This window comes from Pungitius pungitius, chromosome 1 (genome assembly GCF_949316345.1).
Source record: "Pungitius pungitius chromosome 1, fPunPun2.1, whole genome shotgun sequence".
In the NCBI taxonomy this organism is placed as follows: Eukaryota; Metazoa; Chordata; class Actinopteri; order Perciformes; family Gasterosteidae; genus Pungitius; species Pungitius pungitius.
The window spans coordinates 25,277,338-25,289,931 of NC_084900.1; the positions used below are offsets into that span (position 1 = coordinate 25,277,338).

Below are 12,594 nucleotides of genomic sequence, written 5' to 3' on the forward strand. Positions count from 1 at the left end.
GAAAAGACAGAAACATGTCCAGGGGAGTGTGTGCAGGTCTCATATTGGGTGGTCTCTGACAGGGTTATTTTGTATTTCTATTTATGTAAATAGAGATTTGCTTTTATGACCTTGAGTCATTACATCAAATATAACAAAGAGCATTGAAGCAATTTATTGCCAATTATCTTCTGACCAAATCTGTTTATGGTCACTTGTGGGATTGAAATCCATCCATTTACCTCCCACTCAACAAACTACTTCCTGCATCTGCATTGTTTTTATTTCTAAGAAAAAGATTCAAATGTCTCCTCCAAAAAATTTCCAAGAGAAAAACTATCAATTGCACAAATTAACTGAATTACTTAATACCAATTTAATTAACTGACCAAGTCATTATGTAATATCTTAACACACTCAGGGTGGTCTTCTGCCATGAAGTGAAAGCCCTCCACTGTGGGATTATCTGCAGATTAATCTCAGATAGACGAGCCAGCACACACCGGTTGCATAATAAAGACGCAGTGGGCAGCAGCTGGTGAGACGGCAGAGTGCTGGGAGTCTCTTTGTGCAAATGATTGAACTGTACCTATGCCTGTGAGCGGGGGCTGGGCAGCTTTTGTGGCGATGACCGGCGCTGCCTTCGCTCCAATAGCCGTTACTGGAGGCGTGTCCATTTTAGCCTGCAGGGGAAGAGAGGGAGTGAAAAGATAAACTGCAAGAGCATCTCAATGCTCAGCATTCACTGAAGCAAACATCTCACTTACATGTTTAGATAGAAACGAGAGGGAAACGTTGGAGGTTGAGAGACTGGCAAGAGGTGACAGAGGAAGCTGCTCCCCTTTTGTGTTGCGACATCTTACTGAATGGCATGAATGACGAAGTCAACACAGTCAACTGTCAGTTATCGCACCTTCTCTTGGTTGGCCCTAAAATGTTATGATCGTTTCTTGTCAAGGCAAAGAATATCATTAAATGAAAATATAATATGTTTAGGGAAACAAAGACAATACAATGTTGTCATTGTCATTACATGTCTGCTATTGATAGAAAATGGGCCATTCAAAAATTGCACTACCAATATGAAATGGCAGCAATTACTGATCAGAAGCACAAAATGATATGCAGATGCCTCCCAGGGAAAAACAATGGAACTATTCCAAATACTTATTTACATTGTGGCGTTTCATGTTGTTTTTAATTGATCATATTAACACATTCATTATTTTTGGTTTCGGGATATCTTCTGTCCCGAAATGACAAGTAGTAATTATTCAGATGCTTTTTAACTGCTCTTAAACGTTTTTATAGTTAATAGATTAACATAAATAAATATTGTGGACAAAAATATCATTAATATTGCTGAAGATGTTCCCCATTTTCTTGTGTCAGTGTCCCACCTCATTTATTATTTATTATATATGTGTACTGGTTTGATTTTGATATCTGCTGGGTCACTGCAAGCAATTTGAAAGCTTTTCCATCGGCGTGTTTCTTTCAAGCTCTGCTCTCAACATTAAAAGACTAAACTACAGGAAACGTGGCCCAGTATTCATGTTCTTACTTTGTGTCGTCTGTTTTCTGTAAAGCTCTTTGTACCACTCCAGTTAATAAACATTCGGTAAATTTAATTGCACAATTGACCTAACATGCCAGTGTGTATATGTGTTTTCAGACTGAATAAAAAACAAATTAGAGTTTACAGTTAATGCCGTCCAGTCGGACCTATACAACGCTGGAGCTTTCTGAATAATTTGCCAGATAAATCCAGCGTAGTTACATTTCAGACCGTATGAATTATTTGACTTTGCTTTCCCAACGATAGTACAACATTGCAGCAACATGAAAATTAAGAACGCTTTTCAGCTGTGAAAACCATTGTCAATAATTATGGTTCGCAGTGAAAGGGACTTTAGAAAGTCCATTGGCAAATTATTCATGTATTTACAAGAGACAATATCAATTCATGACTAGTACTGAATCTTCAAGTTAAACGTCATAATCAGATTTGGAAACTCCAAAAGCTAATGCATTTGCATGGATTTATTATAATGGAGTAAACACAGCGAGCAATCATACATTTCCAGTGCCAGTTTCTTGTGCATCTATCAGACAATAAGTCAGCTACGTGTATTTATTTAGCAGAATTTGAATTAACCATCTGAACTGGGAGGAGATGGACTGGCTCTTATCTGTGGGAGCAACAGAGGGGAATGGGCGAAGGCAAGGGCTGAGGGTTTAGACTGAGAAGAAGCTTGGATGAGGTCAAAGGAAGAAATGAAAGAGAAATGTATGATAGAGAAGACGAGAAGGACAATGAGGCCTTCTTTGTCCTTACCATGTTGGTTGGAGTGGTTCCCGCAGGACCTGTCTGCCTTGCCTGCCCCATGGGTCCACCCACTGGACCCATCTGTCCTGGCTTGGCTTGGCCTTGCCCCATGCCCATGCCCATACCCATACCCATGCCTTGTCCCTGGGCTGAGGGCTGCTGCTGAGGGCCGGTGGTCATTGCGGCACCAGGCTGCCCTGACCTGGCTGCTGACGTTTGGGCTTGTTGTTGGAGCTGGGTCCTTTGTCCTTGAGTTCCGTCTGTCTGGGATCCTGGACCACCCTGTCGCCCTGATCCTGTAGGCCCTCCAGCGGGGCCTTGAGCCCGACCGGAGCTGCCAGACCTGGAGGAACCTGGATGGAAGAAGTTGGTGAAATGTATTTTAAATGTAATTGTTCTGCTCATCGTTGAAAAGTCATCAAACTTCTCTGCTGATGTAAGCAGTTACTAGATAGAAAAACAATCCAATCGGATTGTGCTTTTGAGAAACAGAACTGTAGTATTTATTTTATAGTGAGCTTTTCTTATTGTATTTATGGATATCATTTATCCTATTGTATAAAATAGGAAATTTACAAGTAAGGCAGCAGTGAACGTTAATGAAGTGCAACACATAGTTGTGAGCAAAAATTAAACCAGTGGTTTAATGTTTGCACTGCTAAACGGTCACAATTCTGCCCAAGGACACAACATTTCCTTTGAAAGTTGACTTTTGATGAAGTTAATCAAATATTGTTGATCCCTAAGGGGGAGGCAGAGGCTGACTGTGGGCTAAAAACCCCAGTAGGAGAGACATCAGGAGGCGAACGACAGCACCGGGAGAGCCATCACGGAGCGAGCGAGCGAGGTCTCAGAGAAAGACATCTGGCAGACGAAAACAATAAAAACTGTCATCTTGCAATCACCTGCACCTCTTCATTCCCGGAACCCTTCCCCAGAACCCATACCGGTTACAATGTCTTTTTTTAACTTTGGGTGACTCTTGCATTGTTAATGTCCCCTCTTATCTGAAATAACACCTAACTACACTAATATTTTTCTTCCATGAAAGGGGAAGTACATTTAGGCTATTTTTCTAATGCCCCTTTGCTTTTCTCCTTATATCATATTTTCTCTCCAGTAAAAGCCCACAATGTAATTTCCACTGCTTGTCTGCCTGCCTAGGACCCCTCTCTCCCCTTAGTGCCTCATTCCAGATGTCTGCGATCTAGGCCTTGTCCTTGTCTGTCTTCACCTTTATTTGTTGGTTTCCCTTTGTAGTATAGTGTACCTTGTGTATGGGTTATGTAGTCTTTCCCCTTTTCAGGTCTCATTGTGAAGTGGTCCTGCATATACGGTGGGCATCAAAATTGTTTTCACAGGGTTTTGGAACTTGAGGATAACTATTTAGGATAAGTAGGGACAGGTATTTTTTGTTTGTCTTCATCTAAATCAACAGGTTTAAGGACAGACTTTGTTCCACTATTTTGTACCGATAATTGTCTGTACAAATAATATTGAATTTAATTGACTTAAATGCTAACTGGAAGTATCTGCTACTTCACAGACTTCTCATTTGTTTTTAATGGAGACATTTTAGTACCACTGCTCATTCTGGAAAGGCGCCAGTCCACTTATACCAGCCAGATTGTAAATTAGGTCTAATATTGTTTTAGTCAGAAACTTGTTGTTTTAGAAGAAAGGGACTTTTGAAAGGTCTCTATTTCTTACTACGTCTTAAATTTATTCCACGTATTGTGTCAGTCAGCATTCAGTTTGTCATATTGGCATTTTCTTTTGTTTGTTATGTCAAATATTTTTAGATATAATGGCTAAAAAGGTCTAGACATATTGGTTAACTTCTACTTTGAAAGTACAAATGTAATATCATTACTCCTGTTATCTTATATGACGTGTGAAGATGCACCGTGTTTACCAGGTGGTTGGCCCTGCATGTCCACTTGCTGCTGTGACTTGTTACGTGAAGAACGATGTGGGTCCCCCTGTCTGGAGGAGCGTTGACCGTGGTGGTGCCCAGGCGGATCCCGGGAGTATTCCGAAGCGTGGTACCCTCCTGACCTGGACTCACCACGCCTTCCTGTAGATGAGGATCGTGCTGAAGGGTCTTGGCGCATTGATGGGTCTTTGGGGTGCCCCTTGGCGGACCTTGAGGACCTCTGCTCATCTGAATGACGTGATGTGGATGAATGACGGCCAGAGCTGCTTTGCTGCCTGTGGTCACGGGATGTAGAGTGTCGCCCTCCGTGGCCGTACTCATCCTGGGGCCACAGATCCTCCTCAGGAGGCTCATCATAATCATGGTAGGTATGTTTCACACCTTGCCGGCTCCTCCCAGATGAGTGGCTGCTGCCGTAGTGTCGAGAACTGGAGCGGGGCTTCTCAAACCAGTCGGTTTCTTCTTGGCCCAGATGGTAGGCTTTGGAAACCGAGAGCAGATCACAGTCAATCTCCATGTCGTTTGGAGACAGCGGCATGCAGGCTGAGAGAAGGAAGGAGATAGGAAGAAGAAGACCAACCGCATGCAAAAGAAAAGAATAGGACACAGAAAGAAAGGTTTTACATCCATGCAGTTTACACTTTGAGTTGCCTTCACAAGTTACAGGACATTATAAACAAGATAAACCAAACAGTGCAAAAATGTCCATTTTGCTTTCCGTTTGTGAAATAGAAAATATCTTTTACAGTGATGAAAATCTTGATGTTATGCGAAGGCCTATGGGTAAATTGTTTCAGCGAGACAATTATACGGCCCTCTCTAAGATACGGTTTGAATATGAAGATGCAGTAATGGACTTTTTTGCAGTGTAGATTTGACAAATCAAAACACAGAAACCACAACAATGACAGAACTATAAATAAAACCCTGTAAAGAAAAACAGTGCATCTGTGTCGTGCAAAGAAGACCTTTCAATTGAATCAGAGTGTAGCGAACGGAGAAAACCACCACGTCGAAGAACCATGCGAGTATTGGACAGACAGACGACTGACAGGCGGCGGTAGGACGGACAGGCAGGCAGACAGACAGACAGCAGTCCACTGCTAAGAGAGCTCCAAGTGACTCTCAGGAAGAAGGAAACATCCGCATGCAACGGCTATCTGTCTTTCATTTTCTTTCTCTTTGCTATGCCTAGCTTCTGGGTGGGTGGGGGACGTTTAGATAAACGGTGGGGGCAGTAGTAGGTAGTGAGACTGTGTGGGCGTTCAGCCCACAATTACCTTCGCTGTCTGACACAGCACAATGATAATCGTCAATAATGTATGTATCATCCGATTTGTAGACATGTGTCCTGGGAAGGTCTTGTATGTGGTCTTGTACATCTGGCAACGAGTGGCTGGAACCATACTGGCCATAATAGTAATGATATCTACCGCTACGGCTGTCGTACGGGTCGGGACCTAAGCTTGATGATCGCCCCGAACCCATGAACCTCCTCAAGGGGCTAAGTGGGCTCTCCTCTTCAGAGTACTGCCGGGTTGGATTGCGCCCTCGGCTGTAGCCAGATCGGTAGGACCGGTCGTCCCTCTCATAGGATCGGCTGCGATACCCAGAGTAGTCTCTGGCTGAGATCTTGTCCATGCCGTAGCCGGTGGAACGGGAGCGGCCGGTGGAGTTGTAGTAAATCCGATCGTCCTCCTCCACCGTTGAACCATAGTGTCGACTACCATGAGTGCTGCCACTGCCGCCCTCGTAGGTATTGCTTTTAAAGCCGTAATCCTCGATCAGATGGCGCCCTCGAATGTGAGAGGAGGGGTAACCCCCACCTGTTGTTGAGGAATAGGAGGCCAGGTCTGCCTCTACATCCCGAGCCTCCTCAATGGGGGAAAACTTGGAGATTTTTTGCTCCATACTCCCAAGTTTCCTGTGCTTGTTGCGCTTGGAGGACATGACAGCAGGAGCCAGAAGACTTCTGGTGGATGACATAGGTTTCTGTACCCCGGAGCGGATGTTGCCATGTTTGTAGTCGTAGTCATAGTGATAGGAGGATCCCCCACCCATGCTAGAGCTCACGCTGCTGCTGCTGCCCCCTAGAGGTCCGTGCCTGTAGCTGCTCTTACCCCTGCCGTGGTGGTCGTACAGCTCTTCCTGCATCGCTGCTTCCTCTTCAGGTGCCCTGCCGTAGGAGTTGCCAGTTCCCCCACGCGTAGAACTGCCAACGGTGGTGATGTGGCCGTGGATGTCGCCAGGGTAACGCCCACTGCCGCCATGATGCATCATGTCCCCTGTCGTCGTGCCCAGCCCGTCTTTTGCCGTAAGCTCGCTTACGTCGTCAATCATCATGTAGTTTCTTGGAATGTTCTGCTCTAACCCAGGAGCCCCATACATCCCATCTGCAGAACTGTATGTGGATGGACTGTCTACAGAGTGCCCATAGACATTGGAGACGGTAGAAGTGTACTGTCCATACGAGCTGGCTGTGGTAGTGGTATAGCCATAGGTATTGGCAGTGGTTGTGGTGTACTGGCCGTATGAATTAGCTGAAGATGAAGTATACTGGCCATAAGTGCTGGGTGGCATGGTAGAGTACCCACCGTAGCTGCTGGACACCGGTGCTGACCCATATGGCCCATAGGAGCTGGCCATTGTTGTCAGTCCAGTGTACTGACCATAAGAGGGGGCTGCACTGGAATAGTTACAGTCCTGGGCGGTGGTGGTGACCACAACTGTAGGGTTGCTGATCGTCTCGTAGTTGGTGGGCATCTTGTGTTCCAGATCGGCCAGCGAAGTCTGCCTTGGTCTTCCTTGGTGGACCGTCAGGATATCAGCTTGGGGCTGCCCAGGGTATGGGGTGGTCTGGCTGGGGTAGGAGGACACAGCGCTGGGATAGGGTGAGCCGTGGGTGGGGTATGGGGGCTGACCAGGTGGTGCAGGTCCAAAACCTGTATGCCCTGGTTGAGGCTGAGGCTGAGGTGCAGCTGGTAATCCAATGTCTGTCTGTGGGTATGGGGGCCCAGTTTGGGGATAGGTGTGGGAGGGGTAGGATGTTTGTGACGGGTAAGAAGGTCCAAGTGGTGGAATATGGCTTTGGAGGGGCGTGGGCTGTGGTACTGCCTGGGACTGGGACACTGAGGGATAGGGAGGTTGATTAAATGTTGAAGACTGGTACGGCACATTAGACTGCGGCATTGGTGCTGGTTGTTGGCTCTGGGGGTACTGACATGAGATGAAGGATGAGGAGGGTGGGTACTGGGCTGCTGTGTTTAGGTCGCTGGCAAAATGACTCAGAGGGGCGGTGCTTGGCCTTGTTGACAGTAGCCCATTGGTTTCATGTGATGCAGCTGCAGCTGCTAAACGTAGATTATTCAACTCACTATCAGACATGTAGTCCCTTGTGTCCCCCATACACCTCAGGTAGGCAATATCCCTCCTTTCCCTCTCCTTAACCAGTGTCTCCTTCCTTTGGTGGATCCCTAGCTCTAGGTATCTCAGTTTAGCATCAATTTCTTTTTCTTCCTCCTCCAGTTCAGCCTGCTGCTTTCTGAGCTTGGTTGACTCTTGCTCCACGGCCTTCAGTTCGTGGGTGAGGTCTTTGAGCAGGCTGGCTTTGGCAGCCAAGCCAGACCTGGAGCTGGGCTTGAGGCTGGGCACGGAGGGCAGGTAAACTTGTTGAAGGGCGGGTGCCATCATGGGAAGATGTGCTGATGTGGTATTCTCATCTGGAGGAGGGCTGGGCAGGGTTCGCTTGACCTTGCGGAGCAGTGAGCTTTGCTGTAGAGCTGCCAGCTGGAGAGAGAGAGAGACGGAGGTTGGGAAGATGGAAGAGCAGGAAAATATGAAAAGACAAAGAAACATGCAAAGCAAGATATGAGGGAGATAAGATAGAAGACCAGGGGAGTATGGAAAACAATCAATGTGATACGATGGTGAGCCAGTTCAATGGAGAGTAATTGGACAATTGAAGTGGCAGATGAATAAAGAACACACAGAGGGAAGAGAGGAAAATGGGTTTTGAGTGATGTAGGAGACAGGTAAGGTGAAAGAGAAAATTTAATGAGAGAAAAAGGAAGAAAGGGGTAGTTGGTAGAGGATAGATGGTATGGATAGATTGATATTGGGAGGAAAACGTTGAAGGAGGTGGAAGGAAAGATGTTGTGCACAACAGACAAATAGACCAGGAGGAAGAGGAGGGGGGAAATCTCAAAAAACATAAAACGGACATGCGAAACAACGAAAGAACGCAAAAACATGGATACACAGGGAAGACAAAACAGACAAGTATAGATAGAGAGACAAAGACAGGGAACAAGAGTGTAGTTTGTATTAGCGGACATACAAAAAAAACAAAAATTTGTGCCAATGAATACTGGTGCAGTATTTTGATCAATCAAATACATCTACTGAAAACAATTGAAATCATTGAGCTGTAATTTGTGATTTAAAAGGTATGGGGATGGTAAGCAATGACCAAACCAATTTCCTCCTAAGGAGATGGTCTTTGAAAGTTGTGTGTTTGTCCTCCCTTAAACCCTCTGGGACTAAGTGGTATATGATTTTATATGGAAGCTTAGCTAATGAAAATTGCAAATGAATTGCTTTGCAATGATCAAGGAATAATTCATTTCAATTTTGGAATATATATTGATATATGGCCAATATATTGCCTGCATTTAACTTACGGATCTAAACCCGTGAGGAAAATTGATTCAGTTCAGGCACATCGCAAAGCAATCATTTTATTTAATTTTATCTTGCCGTACACTTGGGCTTAAAAATAACCAATGATGTGAAGTGGATCACTCCTGAATAATGGGAGGATGTTTTTAAACTGTTGACTCAAATCCAATCCATGCTACGTCTTACATCAACAGTGGAGTCTGCCCATAACATTCGGTAATAAAAAATATCAAGGATCTTTGTAAATAAACATCTCTACTTTGATTCAGAGCAACTTCAAACTCCCAGAGAAAGCATGTATGTCAGTAGTAACATTTTAAAGTGATTTATAAATCGTGCAAATGGTTTATTTCAAAGATGACATTGAACTAGTAATTATTGTGCACAAGATTTTTTAGATGCCCAAATTACTGTTGAATAGAGATAATAAATGGCAGAAAATCTTTTGCCGTTCTACCGGCGCTGCCTTTGTGCAATAGACCTATTTGGTCAGTTCACAGTTAGTCTCAAAAGTTCCTTTTTAACTTGACATTTTTTTCAGCATTAAATTTGACCACTGAATAGCAGTCTTTGTTATGAGGAACAGATAGAAAAAATACTCTTGCTCTTTCTAGCAGAAAACATAACCATTGCCTATCTTCTCTAGATGGCACGGAATCAATTTTAATTGGTTGATTTTATTTAATTAACAAACACAATTAACAATTTGTAGCACTTAAATTATACTGGCTTATACTGGCTTTTATCTATAGCCATCTATAAAAAGTTGTAAATCGTCTTATTTGATGAAATTGGACTTTCTTGATTCTTGTTCTTCTGAGTTTGTATCCTTATGGTTAAAATGCACTCATTGTAAGTCACTTTGGATAAAAGTGTCAAATGACATGTAATGTAACGTAATTCTCAATATCTCTGTCATTATTTGCTAATGCCTGAGTGGGAATGGTTTGATTGACTTTACCTGGCTCTGGAGCACCTGTTGTTGGTAGAGGGACAGCCTAGCCTTGGTGTGGTCATCTGTGGTGGGACTGAGGGACTTGGGGTCTGACATGGACCTCTGGGTGCTCTTAATTGGCCGGGGAACAGAAGGGTGTCTCTGGGGAGACTCTGCTGTGTAGGACTTCTGCTGAGGTGTAACATGGGCTTTGTTCAGCCTCTCACTGGACAGAGAGTTCTCCAGTAGGCGGTGAGGGGACACTGGGGAGACAGGAGAGTAGAGGACTTGTGGGGATTTGGGGGCTGTCTGATGCTGCCGGATGATGGTGGAGAGGGACTCGTTGTGGAGGTGGTTGTGAGGCTGGTAGTTGATGTCGAGCGGATCGGGGCGGCTGCGTTCAAACTTGGCTGCGTTTGCTGCAATGTGCTGCTGCTGACGTTGCTGATTCAGGAGGTCGGAAGAACCGGACTGTTGCGTTCCAGAACTGGTAGAGGACAAATATGGACTGACCGTGGTTGGTACACTTAGCTGGGGAGCTACAACACCCTGTGACTGGGCTTCTGGTTCGGTCTGGCACGCTAGAGACTGTCCTTTTTGGGTCCGCTCGGGTCCGGAGATGTAGTGCACAATCTCTACTTTATTTGGGTCCGGTACTGTCACATGGATCGCTGGGGAGACTCTTCCTAAGTGCTCCACTTCCGTCTGGCAAGACATTTCCCTCATGGTCTGGATGGCAATACTAGAAGATACCATCTTGGGAGTTTCGGTCTTGGTGTCAGAGGTCGTGGTGGATGTAGCAGCTGTGCTGCTGCCAGTTGCACTGGACTCAGCGTGCCGGGAGAAACGGGAACGTCTTCGCCGGACTGGATGTTCAGTCTCAGCTTTGTCCTCATCATCATCTGTCTGAACTGAGCAGTCAACACTACGACCACGCCTCCTGGTACGATGACGCATCATGTACCTGTGGATGGGCAGAAGAGAGGAAAAACGATAAGGAAAGAGACCGATGTAATATTCTAACTTATATGTAAAAAATCCACCTTTATTCATAAAGCACCTTAAAAACAACACTGTCGACCAAAGTGCTGAACACAGTCTCTAAATAAATAAAGACAAAACAATTGAAAAACAGTAAAAAAGACAAAGCAAAAATGTTCTGTAAAAGTGGTCACGTAGAAAAATACAAGCCTGAGTTTGAACATTTACCATTTTTGTTGTACTACCTTTTTGTGTTGCATAAAGCTTTATGCCTTTGAAAATTGCAGAAAAGAGACATTTATTAATTTTGAAAATATCTACAAATTATTCATAAAGCCTTCAGTTGCAGGTAAAATAAACAGGAAGACCATCATGGTATAATTCACACAAACACAAACTTGCTCTCTCTATCTCTCTCTCTCATAAACACCCACACCCACCTACCCCTACTAAACAGACATATCTATGTATCTGTCCACTCACTCATTCCACACACACATTCATCTCTACCTCTCCTCTCCATCTTCATCATCTGTCTGCACAGAGCTGTCAACGATCCTGCGGGAGGAACCGTAAAACACCACACCGTCTCCATCTAAGCTGTCCCGGGTCAGTCTGGTCATGGAGCTGTGTTTCCTCATGTTGCTCCTGGTCTCCACATGCTCCGGCTGGCTCCTCAGACACATCTCTGATGAGGAGTTTGGCAGAGAGCGGAAGCCAAGCTGAGAGTCGGCGTAAGGGGGCAGGGGCTGTCCGTTTGCATCAAGCTGATGAAAAATGAAAGTTATTAGTTGTCACCGATCATTGATTTAATTGAGACTAAAAGTGGTTTTGCATATTACACTTTGTATTACAATCATAGAAGTCCACCAAACCCACACATGCAAACATTACCAGATTGAAAACTCAATTCAGTAACAGTGACGCCTAATTTATTTTTTACTTTCAACCCAGTTGACTCATAAGTTAGAATATGTGTCCTTTGCCTTATTAACCTTTTACTTGATTTTACATTCAGGCAATACACTTGATTACAATGAGGGGACATATCTGGTAGGTAAGTCAATCTCAGAAGTCAAGCATGTGTAGGTATGTTTTGTTTAGAGGTTCTTGAAGCGTGATACTTCTTTACGTTTGTCCAATCTGCCTTACAATATTCTAGCACTCATGCCTAACAGCCAATCAATTCAACATTTACATTGTCGCGTAACTTATTTGCTACTGCCAGTGTTTCTCAGCACTCTCTCACCTGTATGTTCTGAGCTGCAGCCGTTTTCTGCCTCTTCTGCTCTACAAGCTGCTGCTGGAGCTGATGCTGGAGAGACTGAATCTGGTCCAGCTGTGACTTCTGCTGCGCTAGCTGCTCCCTCTGGAGAACAAGTTGCTTCTCACGTTCATGCTGCTGCTGCTGTAGGACCTAAACATTTTTGAGTGGAAAGGGGGAATTGAACGAAGCACCCGTCGGCCGAAAAACAGAGAGAGAGTACAATACAAGAAAAGTATGGAAAAATGTAGCATACGAGAAATGTGAGGGTGAAAGGATTAAGAGGAAATTATAGATTTAAAAAAATGTGAAAGACAAAAATGAAAAGATTTAGAGAAAGACAGAGTAAAGGGAATAGAACACAAGGTTTTTGAGTTTTAGTACATCTGCTTGTATTGAAGATGATCAAAGACTCCAGACACTCTATGTGAAATGGAGTTATTTTTTTGCTGATGGATTAGTTGTAAAAATGGCTCCAAGTTAGACAAACCTTG

The 12,594-nt window shown here is 44.4% G+C and overlaps 1 protein-coding gene across 5 annotated transcripts in view; it reads right to left on the reverse strand.

The window, feature by feature from the left end:
- bsna (bassoon presynaptic cytomatrix protein a) overlaps positions 1-12,594 on the reverse strand; it is a 98,463-nt gene that overhangs the window by 8,864 nt on the left and 77,005 nt on the right. For 3 of the 5 annotated variants that reach the window (XM_037478471.2, XM_037478470.2, XM_037478476.2), the window contains 7 exons: positions 12,086-12,253; positions 11,347-11,603; positions 9,883-10,819; positions 5,525-8,030; positions 4,224-4,724; positions 2,318-2,661; positions 569-662 (listed from right to left, as the gene is read on the reverse strand). In XM_037478471.2, coding sequence (XP_037334368.2) covers positions 569-662; positions 2,318-2,661; positions 4,224-4,724; positions 5,525-8,030; positions 9,883-10,819; positions 11,347-11,603; positions 12,086-12,253 — 4,807 coding nt within the window. The remainder of the gene's footprint in view (positions 1-568; positions 663-2,317; positions 2,662-4,223; positions 4,725-5,524; positions 8,031-9,882; positions 10,820-11,346; positions 11,604-12,085; positions 12,254-12,594) is intronic. The other 2 variants (XM_037478475.2, XM_037478473.2) reach the window with 2 other exon arrangements.